We start from the raw sequence: 14,030 nt of genomic DNA, 5'->3' as shown, positions 1-14,030 counted from the left end.
GAACAACAAAACCTACCATGTCCATGATAATAGTCGTCGTCTCTCGAATTGCGCTTTTCCAACGCTTTACGGACCTCAGGATCCTTTTGGTTTGGATCTTTTTTTGGGGAAGCTTGAGCGAAGTTGCAGACAATCAGAATCACCAAGCTGAAGATGGGGAGGAGAAGTTTCTCCACCATCATCTAAAGGCAGAATTGAAAGACAGATATTAAAAAAAGATGATACAACTCCTATAACTGTGTTATCACAGCTGATGAAAATAATTATACATTTATCTGCAACGCTAGTTTTTACCATAAACATTTTTTTTTAATAGATATGGGTTAAATTTTTCAGATTGCATTAAAAACAAAATTATTCCACAAATTATTTCAACTTTTTCATCAAAAACCATAATTACCTTAGAAATGTTGTTGTCGTCACTGGTTAGAAACACAAGTGGAGTTGCAATCGTGACAGCAGGTATTTATACAAACATCAGGTCCAAACCAGAAGAAAAGAAGAGTTAGTCAGTGATATAATCATCCACATGTAAGCAAAAATATCCATGCTGAGTCATTTATCTCAACACGTCAACTGGACTTTTTTCTGCAACTTCACCAACATTCATGGATGTAAAATGTTTTTTTTTTTTTATGTTTTATCTCTGAAAAGTGTTTAGCTGCGTTAAAACTAAACACACTAATGCAAATGAAGAGTCTTAATCATTTCAAATGACTTTTCTATCAAAATCTCTATCAGTGACAGCTCAACAGACTGGTACATTCTATGCTACATTTGAAAATGTCAGGAACTTTCTGAAAGCACTGCTGCTATGATGAACTGCTGTTGTCATGGAGATTTGAGATGGATCAATATGCAAGAGGTCGTAGATCAAGTGGCAGAAAACCAAGTAATTTTAGTTATTTATTTTTTAAAGTTTAACATAAGTGACAGAACATAAGAAGAAGAAATAATAAATACAAATTATTTTTATTGTAATTATTATTTTAATTATTTTGATTGTAGGGAAAAAAGCTATAATGTGATGGGATTTGGCACAAGTTTCTAACAACAAACTCAAAGAAATGAGAGAAACGTGGAAGATGACAAATTTAGAAAACAGCAGTAGATGGAATCATTTTAAACTGAGAACAAAATGTCAAATGACAAAACTGAGACTCCTGAATGGATAAAACTTGTTTGCATTTTTAAAGGTTCTCAGGTATTACAATGCAACACCAATCAAATACTCAAATATATTTATTCAAATTATCCGCAACTTTGTAAAGTTTAGGTATTGGTGTATTGCCATTTGCTTTTTTTATCCTCCCAATCAAGCATGATATTTTTGAAGACCCTTATTCATCTGGGATCGTTCCATAGAGGAAACCATTTTAAAAAGGATCATCCACCCTTTGTTTTTTAAGTTAAAAATGTTTGTTCTAGAGGTTTTCTCAGTTCTTTAGGGGAGGTACCCTTCAGCAGGTAGAGGAATCGGAGGGGACCGTTTGAAACTTTAAAACTCCAGGAATCAACTCAGATTCAATACAAGAGTCAGATGGAACAGCCTGATGCCTGGTTCACACCAGACATGAGTTTTCCACAACGGTCAACAGGCACCATCATCATACACCCCAAACCACCTTCTCACTCCGTAGGCGGCCTACTACGTTGTAGTGTGTGTACTGTGTGTTTCAGTGTCTGTTTGTTGTGTTTGTGTGTTTATTTCATCTTTTCAGTCTATTTAGACACAAAAATATGATCTAATTTGTCAATTGCGGTATTTTATCGTGAAAATATTTGTTGTATTATTTACTTTGACAGAATTATACCATGTGTTTTGACGTATTGATGCAGATCACTCGCGGCTTGCGCAAAAAATAGAGCAGACACCAAAACAATTGTTGCACGGCACGAGCCTGCCATGGATGACCACGGTGCTTCACGTCTGGTGTGAACTACTCTATAGGTTAACAAGGGCACCAAATGGAAGGGGCCTCCATTCCACGCCGCTTTGGTCCTGAAGTTCTGGCTGGCTGTGTACTAAAAGTACACAGAGCAGAGAACATCCAACCTCTGAGCGAGAGAATCCAACTGACTTATTTTACTGTGTGACGCCTGAAGAGCAGATCACTCACTGAGCAAGTGAGAAACAAACAGAATTTCCACTCTCGGCACAATGCAGTGCGAAATGTATCGTTCTCCTGCAAGATCCAAACTCAGACTCGTTTATCAGATTTCCAGATGGAGCGTGATTCATCCCTTCAGAGAAAGTGTCTCCACTGCTCTAGAGTCTGAGATTTAAACAACATGCTAGCTGTTTAGGCTAATTTCGACAATTTTTAAAGCTTTTTGTGATGTTTTGGAATTAGACCAATATTTCCACGCAAGCGGTTTTGACTAATTTAGGCTTTTTGCATTTTTTTTTTTTTTGGTTATTCTGAAGTTTAACTATTTTTTAAGTTACATGATTCTTTATATATATATATGTTAAAAAGTTATTGTTTTAAAGTGTTAAAAATTAGTATGTTCAATAAATGTTTATCCAGTTCGGCCCTAAAGTGTGTTTTGGATTTTGGCCCCCTGTGCGATTGAGTTTGACACCCCTCGTGTACTGTATTTGGGCTGATCTGAAGGTCACATGAAGGTTGGAGCTCTGTAGCAATCGACAGTGCAGATAGTCGTCGACCTCTTTGCGCTTGAGCATCCACTGACTCCTCTCTGTCAGTTTACCTGGTCTACCACTCAGTGGGTAAGTTGCATTTGTTCCCAAACTCTTCCATTTTGTTCTGATAGAGCTGACAGTGGACTGTGGAATATTTGGTACATTTCAGGTCTGGATTTGTTGCACAGGTGGCGTCTTATGACAGTTCCATGCAGCAATTCATAGAGAGCGGAACATTCTTCACAAATGTTTGTAAAAAGTCTGCATGAATGAGTGCTGGATTTTATACACCTGTGGCCAGAATGAGTAATAAGGAGACCTGATTCTGATCATTTGGATGGGTGAGTGAACGCTTTTCATTATACTGTATACTGTAGGCTGGATCCAGCAGCCCCATGACCCTGAAAGGAATTCAGCAAAGATGATGGATGGATTCTCTGTTTAGTAATCCTTGAAGTGTCAGACTAACATCAGACTGTTATCAGTAGGGGACAGTATGGTTTGCTGCACTCAACACACTGTCTTTGTTCACTAAGTTATATCATTCATCAACTTACTTCTTAGCTAAGTTTACTTTTACATTAAAAAAGGGCATCATATGCACTAAACTTGAAGTTCTTGTTGTGGAAGTCATAGCGCAATGTCTGTGACTAATATCATTAAATGAACACATATTGAACCAGAGAAAGAAGATATTACTCATTTTGTAAAGTGGATGGGAAGTTTTATTGAAACACTCTGCAAACACAAATAAATGGGGAATTTTATTAAACTTAAAAAGCTTACAAATACACTTTTACAAAAAAATAAAGAAGCATTAGCATTTATTTTTAATTTTTTGAAATGAAAATTTCCATTTAAAATGTAAAAAACAAAAAAGATTCACTAGTCCTTACTCTATTGTAGCAAACTTTCCTCACCAAGCACCATTTTTATTCATGTTTTAAAATCTATTATTTATTACATGAGAACATGTTTAAGTTGTCAACAAAAAACTGATGTAAATTGTTTTTTTGAAGAAAAACATAAAAAACAAGTCTAAAAAAATGTATTTAAAAAAGTAGGCTACATTTTTTTTTTCACAGAAATTAGGAAAAAAGTTAAGCTAACTTGTCCCTATAGCTGACAAATAATAAATGCATCACTAGAGCAGTCACGCATCACTCTCCAGAAGCCGTGTTCAGTCAGCACAGTGCAGCCTGTGTCCTGGATGGAGTCATCAAGGTGTCCCGTTTCCCACTTGGTGAAGATCAGAAGTTGATTGTTTAAGTCAACCTGGAAATTCCCGTCTGCCGTCTTGTTGTTGACGCTGATCCAGACGTCTTTGAAAGTGTCTCCAAACACCTCCATCAGCTTGCTGTTCTCCTCCTCATTCTGGGGCAGAGCCAGCTCCAGACCTCTCTGGGAGCAGAACTCAACAGCCGTCTCAAAAGAACCGCTATCCTTGTTGGACACAAAGTATTTCTGACCGACGTTCCAGAGGAATTGGAATTGTTGAGCTAGAAAAAAAAAAAACAATGATAAAGTAATGGTTACAGAGGGAAATAAATAGTTGTTGGAACATGAGTTTTCATCCCAGCAAGTGTCAGAAACTAAACTGGAGCGTTGTGAGTTTTAAGTATAAAAAAATGACAAAAATAGAAACAAAGAAGGCATTTTTGAGTAGTAATACCACTGACATTCTTTAAACATGATCTAAATCAGGGGAGGGAAACCTTTTGACTCGTGGGCCACAAAGGATCTAAAACTGAACAGATGTGTCGGATCAGACGCTTGAAGTGTTTTGGTAAGCAACCTCATATGAGAAAGAAACAACATTGAATCTGGACAAAAAACATGGTGTTTTTTTATTTTATTTCAAAACTGTGTATTTTAGTGTCAACTGCACAAATTGGTTGATGTTTTTCAGGGAAAAACACATGAATGCTGTGTTTGTTGTGTTGGAATGATCGGTAAAAAAACTAAAAAAACACATGAATGTGAGAATAACAACAAACTGAATGCTAATAATTATATAACTATAACTATATTAAGGGGATATATAACAGATTATTATTATTATTATTACAAATAACAAAAATGAATATGGATAATCAATATAATTTAATACGGTATGGTGGGCCAGATTAAATGGTTAAACGGGCCACACATGGCCCCCGGGCCATAGTTTGCCCACCCCTGGTCTAAGCAAGAGTATACATTCAAACGTGTCAGAAAACAAGATCGTAGCATTTTATGAATTTGTTAATCCATTAAATGATATTTTATCAGTAAGTTTAAAACCAAACTATGGACATTTGATTTGATTTTAGAGAAAAACTGATGTTGAATAAGTATAAAAAAGCTAAAAGGCTCAATAAATACAGCCTTCCTGAAGAAATGGGGAAAAATGCACTAATGGGCACATGAATAACCTTTAACCACTTGGTGGTGGTGTTTGAAAGTATTTGCCCACAAGTCTTGACAGAAATTGGAGTTGTGTTTAGTGCTTAGGGTGTCCAACCTGGATGTGTCCATGTTCTTTGAGTTACAGTATGTTAAAGATTTTAAGCATCACTGGAGAACATTTTAAAATACCAAAAAAAACTATTTTCATTGGAGTGGATCTTTAAAGGTTCATTGCTGCCTTAAGCTTACCTAAAATGTACTGTTTTATCCTGATGATGCTGTCCTGCAAGTCACTGATGTTCAAGCATCTGCAATCTAGATCAAACAGAGAGAGATCAGTTCATGGTAAATTTTTCGTTATTTCCTATTTCATTTTTTGTTCTTCAAAGTACATGAAAACAACACTTTAAACAAATACGTTACCACTTAACTTAACTTATTTATAACATCAAATAAATAGTTTATATTTATATTAAACTTTTATCTATTTAAAGAAATACATGTAATAATAAGAAAAATAGAATGTCACCTGTTTCACAAACTCCTGGTGTTCCCCGTGGTCCAGTTAATCCTCGTGGTCCATGCAGACCATGTAAACCAGGTTCTCCAGGTGCTCCCCAGGGTCCCTGTAACCCCTGTGGTCCCATGTCACCCTTTAGCCCTTGTGGTCCTACTTCACCCTTCAACCCCCGTGGTCCAAGATGCCCAGTTGGTCCCCGTAGTCCAATTGGTCCTGTTAGTCCTGATGGTCCTCGTGGTCCGGGTGGCCCAAAATGTCCAATTATTGAACGTGGACTTCGTACGGTTCGAGGTCCTGCTTGACCTGGTGCCCCTTTTTGTCCTGGTGAACCCCTATCCCCCTTTTGACCCACGTCACCTTTTGATCCCTTTGGTCCCGTGTCACCATTTTGCCCTGGTGGTCCCACATCTCCTTTTGGACCCACAGGCCCCACGTTCCCCTTTTGTCCTGGATTCCCTGGTGTTCCACCGGGTCCCTGTTGTCCATTGTTGCCCTTTTGGCCCTCTGATCCAGTATTCCCTTTTGGTCCCTGTTGTCCCTTGTCTCCCTTGGGTCCCTGTGCTCCCATATCACCTTTTAGCCCTTTTGTTCCCATGTCACCCATTGCTCCCTTTGATCCTGCGTTACCTTGTTGTCCCATTTCACCCTTTGCCCCTTTTGCACCCTTTTCTCCATTCCCTGGTACTCCAGGTTGTCCCTGTGGTCCCATTGCACCATTTTCTCCTTTCTGACCCTTTTCTCCCTTTTGACCTCCTGGTGGTCCAGGTGGACCCTGTGGCCCCATTTCACCATTTGGTCCCATTTCACCCTTGGGTCCAGTTTGTCCCATATTACCCTTCAATCCATGTGTACCCTTCTGACCCTTTGGTCCTGGTGGCCCTAAATTGCCCTTTGGTCCCTGCGGGCCTTCGTCACCTTTTGCACCTGGATTCCCAGATTGTCCAGGTCGTCCCTGTGATCCCTTTTCACCGATTTCTCCCTTCGGCCCTTGCTGTCCTGTTGCACCCTTTGCCCCCTTTGTTCCCATCTCCCCCTTTGGTCCCTGAGATCCTTTACTACATGGTCCAGGTGGTCCCTGTGGCCCAATTTCACCCTTTGGCCCATGTGGCCCAGTTTGACCTTTAAGCCCTTGTGGTCCCATTTCACCCTTTGACCCCTTTTGCCCCATGTGACCCTTTTCCCCATTTGGTCCAATGTCACCCTTCATGCCTTGCAAACCCGTTTTGCCCCTTGGCCCTTGTGGACCAATGTCTCCTTTTGGTCCCTGTGATCCTGGAGTTCCACACATCCCAGGCATTCCCTTTGATCCCTTTGGTCCCACATCACCCTTTGCTCCTTCTGACCCTTTGGCTCCAGACAGGCCTTTTGGTCCTTGAGGTCCTGGGGGTCCCTGTGGTCCATTATGCCCCTTTTCACCCTTTGGTCCACATGGTCCTGGACGTCCAGGTGGTCCACATGGTCCAGGTGGTCCAGGTCGTCCAGGTGGTCCAGGTGGTCCACCTTCTCCAGGATCTACATGTGGTAGATGATAATCTGAATGTAATAAAAGAGATAGAAACATTAGTTAGAAAGCAACAAAAACCCAAAAGATTAATGAAAAGATTTACCTAATCCACCTGAAATACCTAAAATAACAGATTTTATTCCAATCTAATAGTTGTAGGTGTAATATGAGAGGTGGCAAGACTCATATAGCACTACTACCCCTCCTCATCTAACATCCATTTGATTGAGATTTTTTTTTATGTTTTTATATTTATACTGTTGGATTTCTTTTGTAGCAACATTCCATCACAACTGTGTTTAACTTAATTCGTATCATATTTGATTTTTTTGCTTTGTATTTGCTAAACCCATTTGGTTGAATTTTAATATCCTTCTAGTATGATCTGTGCCATTTTTATTATTTTTAACATATTTCAGAGTAAAGCAGATAAAAAGATAGCAGCGGGATAACACACACAATTACAGATTATTTCAAATCTTGTTTATTTTTTCATCAGTGATTCACTTCCTTTCAGAAAGAGTAAAAAAAATACACAGACTTCCTTCATTTGGCGGCAATTATTTCACATTGAACTACAAGAACTGTGTGGACACCGTTTCCCACAATGCATTGTTATATAGTCCTCAGGGCAGCTTGAAGCCAGCGCAGTACCTATTTTCTGGCGCCTTGAACCCACCCTTTTCCCTCGATACTTCGTGACAGCGCGCATTTGACATCGGTGACAGTAACTAACCAGCATGCAGCGCGCTGCAGGTGATCTGCGAAGCGCCGGATCCACCTTGGTCATCTCAAAAACGCTTATTGGCTTACTTCTGGCTCCAACAAAATAAAGGCCAATTCAGTTGCAATTTTTTCAAGATACGGACGCTGCCATGTTGGAACCAGACGTCGTCAATAAGCAGCGAGTCGGTCAGAGTCAACATTTATATGGCAACCACTCTATCCAATCAGGAGTGAGCTTGTTTTAAGACTACATCCATAACACTTGAAATATGGTTCAGGAGAATCTGTCAATCAAATGTTTCAAAAGTTTGATGTGAAACCCATGAACAGTACCCTGAGAGAACTGGACTCCCAAACAGGAAGTACCCACTGGTCCCAGAAAGCCAAAATCCAATAGACTTCTATAGAGAAATAAACAGCTATTACTCAGTCAATCTGTTTTTCAGACTAACTATTGTTGATCTGGTACCTCTTTTTAACATGTTTAAAAAGTGTAAAACCTTGTTTTTTTTAAATGATATTTTTTTGTATTTTAAGTTATTTAAGTAATAAACTAGCTAATCAGATACCTCAATAAGAGCATGAGCCAGCCACTGGCCACACCTCAAACATTCAAAGCATTGGATTAACAGATTCTGAGACCAATCACTGCTTACGAAGGTTATCTGGTTCTCAAATACAACAAATAGCAAAATCGAGCAATATCTGTACCGTGGAAAAATGACGACTGGATTGAATTTATTTCAGGCATTTTCTGTTGGTGACATCACAGTCTTGTTTTATCTATTTCCATTTATGTCAATGGTGAAACTTGTACGTTTTTTCAAAGCATCTGATTGGTCAGTTTATAACTTGAAATACAGAAAATATCATGAATGAGTACATTTGAATTTGCAAAAACGTCCTATTAAAAAGTATCAGAGCAAGATAGTTTATTCTGACAAATACATTGACTGAGTTGCTTATTTCTCAATGTATATATAGGGTTTCAGCTTCTTGGAACAAGCAGGTAATTCCTGTTTGGAACATCGTGGGACGGGGTCTCTCAAATACAATCAATGATTTTATCACACGGAATCAAAATATCTAATTCGGTGATAATTATTGTTTGCCCAAACACTTCAATGGCATTTATCAGATGTATTTTTATATTTAAAATTCAGGGTTCCTACACATTTCTTCTACTTAAATTCAAGACTTTTTAAGACTTTTTTATGGCCTACATTTGAAAAATTAAGACCACTTTCTCAGCCCCAGTCCTATGGACCAAAAAAACAAACCCAAAATTTTTCAATTTCAGAACAATTACTCGTCAGTAACGGAGTAACATAACAAACCACAGTTCAGATTTTAGTGATTAAATTACAATTACTAGACAACATAAACCTTCATTAATTCATAATTTAAATTTTAGTGCAGTGGAACCATAGATGACCAATCGAACAAACTGATTTAAACAGTTGGCTCTGACATTTTCTTTTGGTTAAATGAAACAAAACGGATACTACTAATAAAATATAATAACAACAATGATTACTGATGCATAGAGAGTTGGAGATTAGTCAAAGTAAGATAAAGAGAGCAGAAATATGGACATGAACAAATTCGTAGAGACATTTGAATAATTTTCAATTTTTCTAAAGCTTTGAAAATTAATGCGCAAAAAGTTTGAAATTGTACTAATTTTAAGACTGAGATCAAAATGTAAGACCTTATAATGCTTTTTAAATTCAAGGCTTTTAAAGCACCCTGAAAATTGTTACTAAATTGTTTAAAGTACAGAAGATATATTTTGAAAATCAAACATAACCTCATTAATTTCATTGTAGTAAGTGTGTTTGTATTAGAATGTCCCGCCTTTTTTAGAGGTCAAAAACCTTAAACCAACAGAAAATCTCCATCAAAGTAATGAGTTTCAAAAAAGATTCCAACTAAAGTTTTGACTCTACCTAATGACATTTTTATTTTGTAAACTCTAACTTTGAGTAATACATGTTTTTTGAGGTAGTGTCATGAATTCATGGAAGAATGACTTTAAGAGTAACATTATCCTGGGTGGAAACTATACTATCTTCTGAAATAAACAAAACATTTCAGAATAAAAGAAAGTAAAATTATAGGTTTCTACATTTTTGTGTGAATTCATTAATTTTCTTTCAAAGTAAACACTTGTCCCTCTCAACCTCTTGCTCAGTTTCAGGCAGTGCTTCTATATTAATCAATCCATGAATGTTGAAAGTTTTTTGAAAATGTGTCCTTTTTTTAATGAAATCTGTCTTTTACAAATATTCTGTAAACTCTAGAAGAGAACAGCGGATGTGTAGAAAATCACAGAGGAGAGTAAGATTTAAGGCAGCGGATCCATGTGTGTTGAGTGCCCTTGGCTTATGATATTCTTTGATTTTGTGATGTTTTTGTTTTATTCTTCCCCTCTTGTCCTTGCCACAGGAAGCCGATAAGGAATTTAGGAGATTATAATACGTGTTTATACACTGAGACTGATGGATACACGTGCAATTTCCTTAGATATCTTTATTATATTATAACATCGTCTGCAATCCCGGTGAAAAGTCAAAATTATTTACATAAAAGTTGCTTATTGTTAAGGTTTAGTGCAATTTATCTGCAAAACGTTTTATTTTCTCTTCCACTGGTTGCAGAGGCCTGTTTTATGTGGGAAAAAGCTAATATTTGAAGAAATAAAATAAGATTTTTTAAAGTTAACTCTTGTTTTAAAACATCTATTTTGCAATGGTGACTTATTTTAAAGTTGACTGTTCAGAAATATTTGAATGAGGTGCTTTGATTTTATGGGGAATCAAAACAGCAGATAATCAGGTTTTTTTTTTTTTTTTTTTTTTAGACTAGCCTTATTTTTTAGTTACCAATACAACACATATGTGGCTTATTATTTTTCTTTTAAAAAGTTTTTTTTTTAAAAGATGGAATGTTGTGCTGCAAAATAACATTATCTGTGGCAACTTCAACTTTGTCAAACTGTAGAAATTACTAAAAGTGAAGTCAAGCTAAAATCACATTATTATTTCTAGAATAACAAGAGAAAGAACTTATTAAGAGTATTAATTGTAGCACTAACTGTTCTGTTATTGACAGTAGAACGTGTCTGTCTGTAGAACTAGCTCCACACAACAGGATTATTGTGTTAATTAAAGTGACTGCCTTCGTGTCTTATATCACTAATTTGAAATAAACCATTAAATTCAGGACTCCATTTAATTTAGCTTCACCTTTGAAAAGAAAAAAACACAGAAGAACATATTTTATGCGATTAGAAATAAATTCAGTTATAGAGGAATTTAACATTTATAAAACACATTTCATTATTTAGTAACGTTTTTTTTGTTTTTATTTTTTATGTCATGTTTCTTTTTTTCTCATTTTTTATAGTATTTTTAATTCCTCAGCTTTAAAAACAAAAGCTTTAAAAGCAACATTCCAATACCTTTTTCTGTTTTCACTTCCAAGAGATTTTTTTAAAGAAAAGTTGTCATATAGACTTTTTAAAATTGCATTTTATCAAGTTAAATACTATGGAATGTCTAAAGTTGGTGGGTCTCCCTTGTGTCTGCTATAAATGTTTTTAATATATGTGTTTATGCATTTTATGGTATTATGTGTTGACTTTGACCATAAACGGGCATATACCGTTGTCAATATGCTAAATAAATGAAAATGGAATTAAATGAAATAAAAGAAAAAGCACTTCATCTCAGGAAAACATTTTAGGAAATGAAACGTACCATATTTGTAGGGTTGATATGAGTATTTTGTTTGAGAACGGAAAGCCCATCCTTGGTTAAAGGGGTTTGGAACCATCAAGCAGAGGACACAGAGATGAACAAAAACCATCATCTTCAAACGATAAACCTGAAATGAAGATAAAATCACAGTTTGAAGCATCAGAATGTCTTTGTAACTATTAATTCTACATTAAGTTTTCCACAGAAGTATAGGTAATGTTTTTAATCCCTTTAATCCTGAAATCATTAATAAAACAGAGTCAAACTGAACTTACCTTAGAAAAGTTTTGCTTTGTTGAAGGAGAAACACAAAAAGAAGAAAACACTAACTGCAGCATATTTATAAATATGCATGAAGCCCAACCCAGAGGATAAAAAAGTCCATCCGTAGTGCATCGTGACCATTATTTATCATGCAATCAGAGGAAGCAATCCATTTAGATAAAGCCTTCCTGTAACAAGGTTTTATCCACATAGATTAATGCTGCAACTGTGCTGGGTCTCATTTTGTCTTCTGAGACATGTCTGTGAAAAAAAAGAAACAACCTTGTTTTACTGCTAGATTAAAGTCGAGACTCTCTGTTTCATGAATGGACATAATCGACATGGTGGGGGGGTGAGTGATTCTATAGGGGCCCTGCAGTCTGGGACAAATACCCCTAGTTAGGTTGAGAGATTCAAGGTTACGAGCCAGACGAGAGCGGTTCAAATACATGGAAGCATTAGGAACAAGGAAGCTAAGATAAGATAGGGTAACCCTTTATTTATTCCTGAGTGGGGCGATTTCCAACTTTATGGTTTACAATAAGAGCAGAAGACACAGTATATGTATTTTTTTTGTATATATTATTTTTAAAAAAGATCCTCTCTGATATAAATCCTATTTTGGTGTTCTTGACATGTTCTTGTGGCATTTCTCTGATGATGGAGTAAAGACATAAGAAAATGGAGCTTAAAATTACATTTCTTAGTATCTGTCCAAAATATTGTGAATTAGAAGCAGACATAAAAACACTGTTTGAAAAAACTTGTAGCCGTGATGTAGAAGCTGCAATTGGCCTCGAGCTTGCTGCACCGCTTCCTTCTGGGCCGTGTCACACAGCCACTACGTGCATTTTACGGATTTTCCTCGTAGGAAATTTCGATCTTTCGAGATACACGCATTATAACAGAATTACGTTCATAAATGTTGCTGTGCGCAGATGTTTATCAAGGGTCTCGGCCGACGAGTTTTTATGTGAATTCAGTTTTGAGCTGGTCAAAATTTTCTGACCATTAAAAATTATGCAGTTTATACGTATTTTATGTAGATTATACAGTGACGCTTTAGTCGAGGTGCTGCAAAAACACTCAATATAATGTTGACAAAGATAGTTGAAAATTAGTTAAAGTCCCCATATGACTATTATCTTTATTAAAAAAGTTTTCAGTAGTGTTTTAATTATGATTATGACGTTTTTAACCAAAACCCCACATCCTAAATGTCTCAAAAAACATTTTTCATGTTGATCTGAAACCTGTTTTTTCAAAATCTCCTCTGAGGGGGTGTGGCTTTTGGACCTGAGCTGAGAAGCCCCGCCCCTGATCCCCCCCGTCTGATTATGAGAGTTCTCTGTCTCACTTACGTAAATCTGCACCGGTGCAACATTAAAAATGTCCAGCCGTATGGTTTTGAGCTTGATGTGAGCTCAGACGAGGAAGTGAAGATCTTCATGGACAGAACTTCCTCCAAAAATCTGATTCTTTCTCCTTCCAGTTCACCAAAGACTCTTTTAGCTAATTATAAAATGTTTATTGACGTTGCTGTAATCAATACATTCAATCAATTGGTTTCTCAGAGAAGCAAAAATGATTTCTTATTACATTTGTTCTCTTTCATAAGAAAAATGCCACATATACATGTTAAAAACTCAAAAAACTGGATTTTCATTGGAGGGATACTTTAAGCTTGTAAGCAGTTTATTATATTGTCCTTTGTAGACATTGGTCTCACTTTAGATGTTAATGAGTCTTACTAAGTATGTTAATAAACCTTATTGGGATTATTGGACTCAAAAATGTCTTACCAACACTGTATAAAGCGAGCTTCACCCTAAAATTTGATCAAAACACTTCATTTAATGTCAAAAGATGTCAACAAAGAACACACCTGCTGAGACGGCTGAACTCTTTTAAAGTTTGTAATTAGATTTGATGCATGTTTTATCAGTCCTTTATTGAGAGCATTTTAACATTTTCCTTTGTTTGCTGGTTTGGTGGCCAGTGTGTGAAAGACAAACATTCTCACACTAACATTGTCAAAGTATATTCTAAAATCACATCCAACAAAAAAATCTAAAATCACTCTGGAAGCGGCAGGTGGTGCAAAAAGCAAAAAACATAATTTTAACACAGAAACATGTCCTGTCTTCCAGTTTGTTAAAGATGCCTTCAGGTCACCGGTGTTAGCATTGTGGTTTTTCCTGTGTTGTTTGTTGTCTTATG

General features: G+C 36.6%; 1 protein-coding gene across 1 annotated transcript in view; it reads right to left on the bottom strand.

The window, feature by feature from the left end:
* The window catches only part of LOC112151920 (collagen alpha-1(I) chain), a 15,631-nt gene extending 3,730 nt beyond the window's left edge, over positions 1 to 11,901 (bottom strand). The window contains exons 1-6 of the mRNA XM_024281047.1: positions 11,822 to 11,901; positions 11,547 to 11,673; positions 5,565 to 7,088; positions 5,285 to 5,350; positions 3,767 to 4,146; positions 17 to 182 (exon numbers count right to left, since the gene is read on the bottom strand). Coding sequence (XP_024136815.1) covers positions 17 to 182; positions 3,767 to 4,146; positions 5,285 to 5,350; positions 5,565 to 7,088; positions 11,547 to 11,673; positions 11,822 to 11,884 — 2,326 coding nt within the window. The 5' untranslated portion in view covers positions 11,885 to 11,901. The remainder of the gene's footprint in view (positions 1 to 16; positions 183 to 3,766; positions 4,147 to 5,284; positions 5,351 to 5,564; positions 7,089 to 11,546; positions 11,674 to 11,821) is intronic.
* Between the last annotated feature and the right edge of the window lie 2,129 nt (positions 11,902 to 14,030).

This window comes from Oryzias melastigma, linkage group LG6 (genome assembly GCF_002922805.2).
Source record: "Oryzias melastigma strain HK-1 linkage group LG6, ASM292280v2, whole genome shotgun sequence".
Classification (NCBI taxonomy): Eukaryota; Metazoa; Chordata; class Actinopteri; order Beloniformes; family Adrianichthyidae; genus Oryzias; species Oryzias melastigma.
The sequence above is the reverse complement of the archived record's forward strand: the minus strand, read 5'-3'. Positions and strand labels throughout refer to the sequence as shown.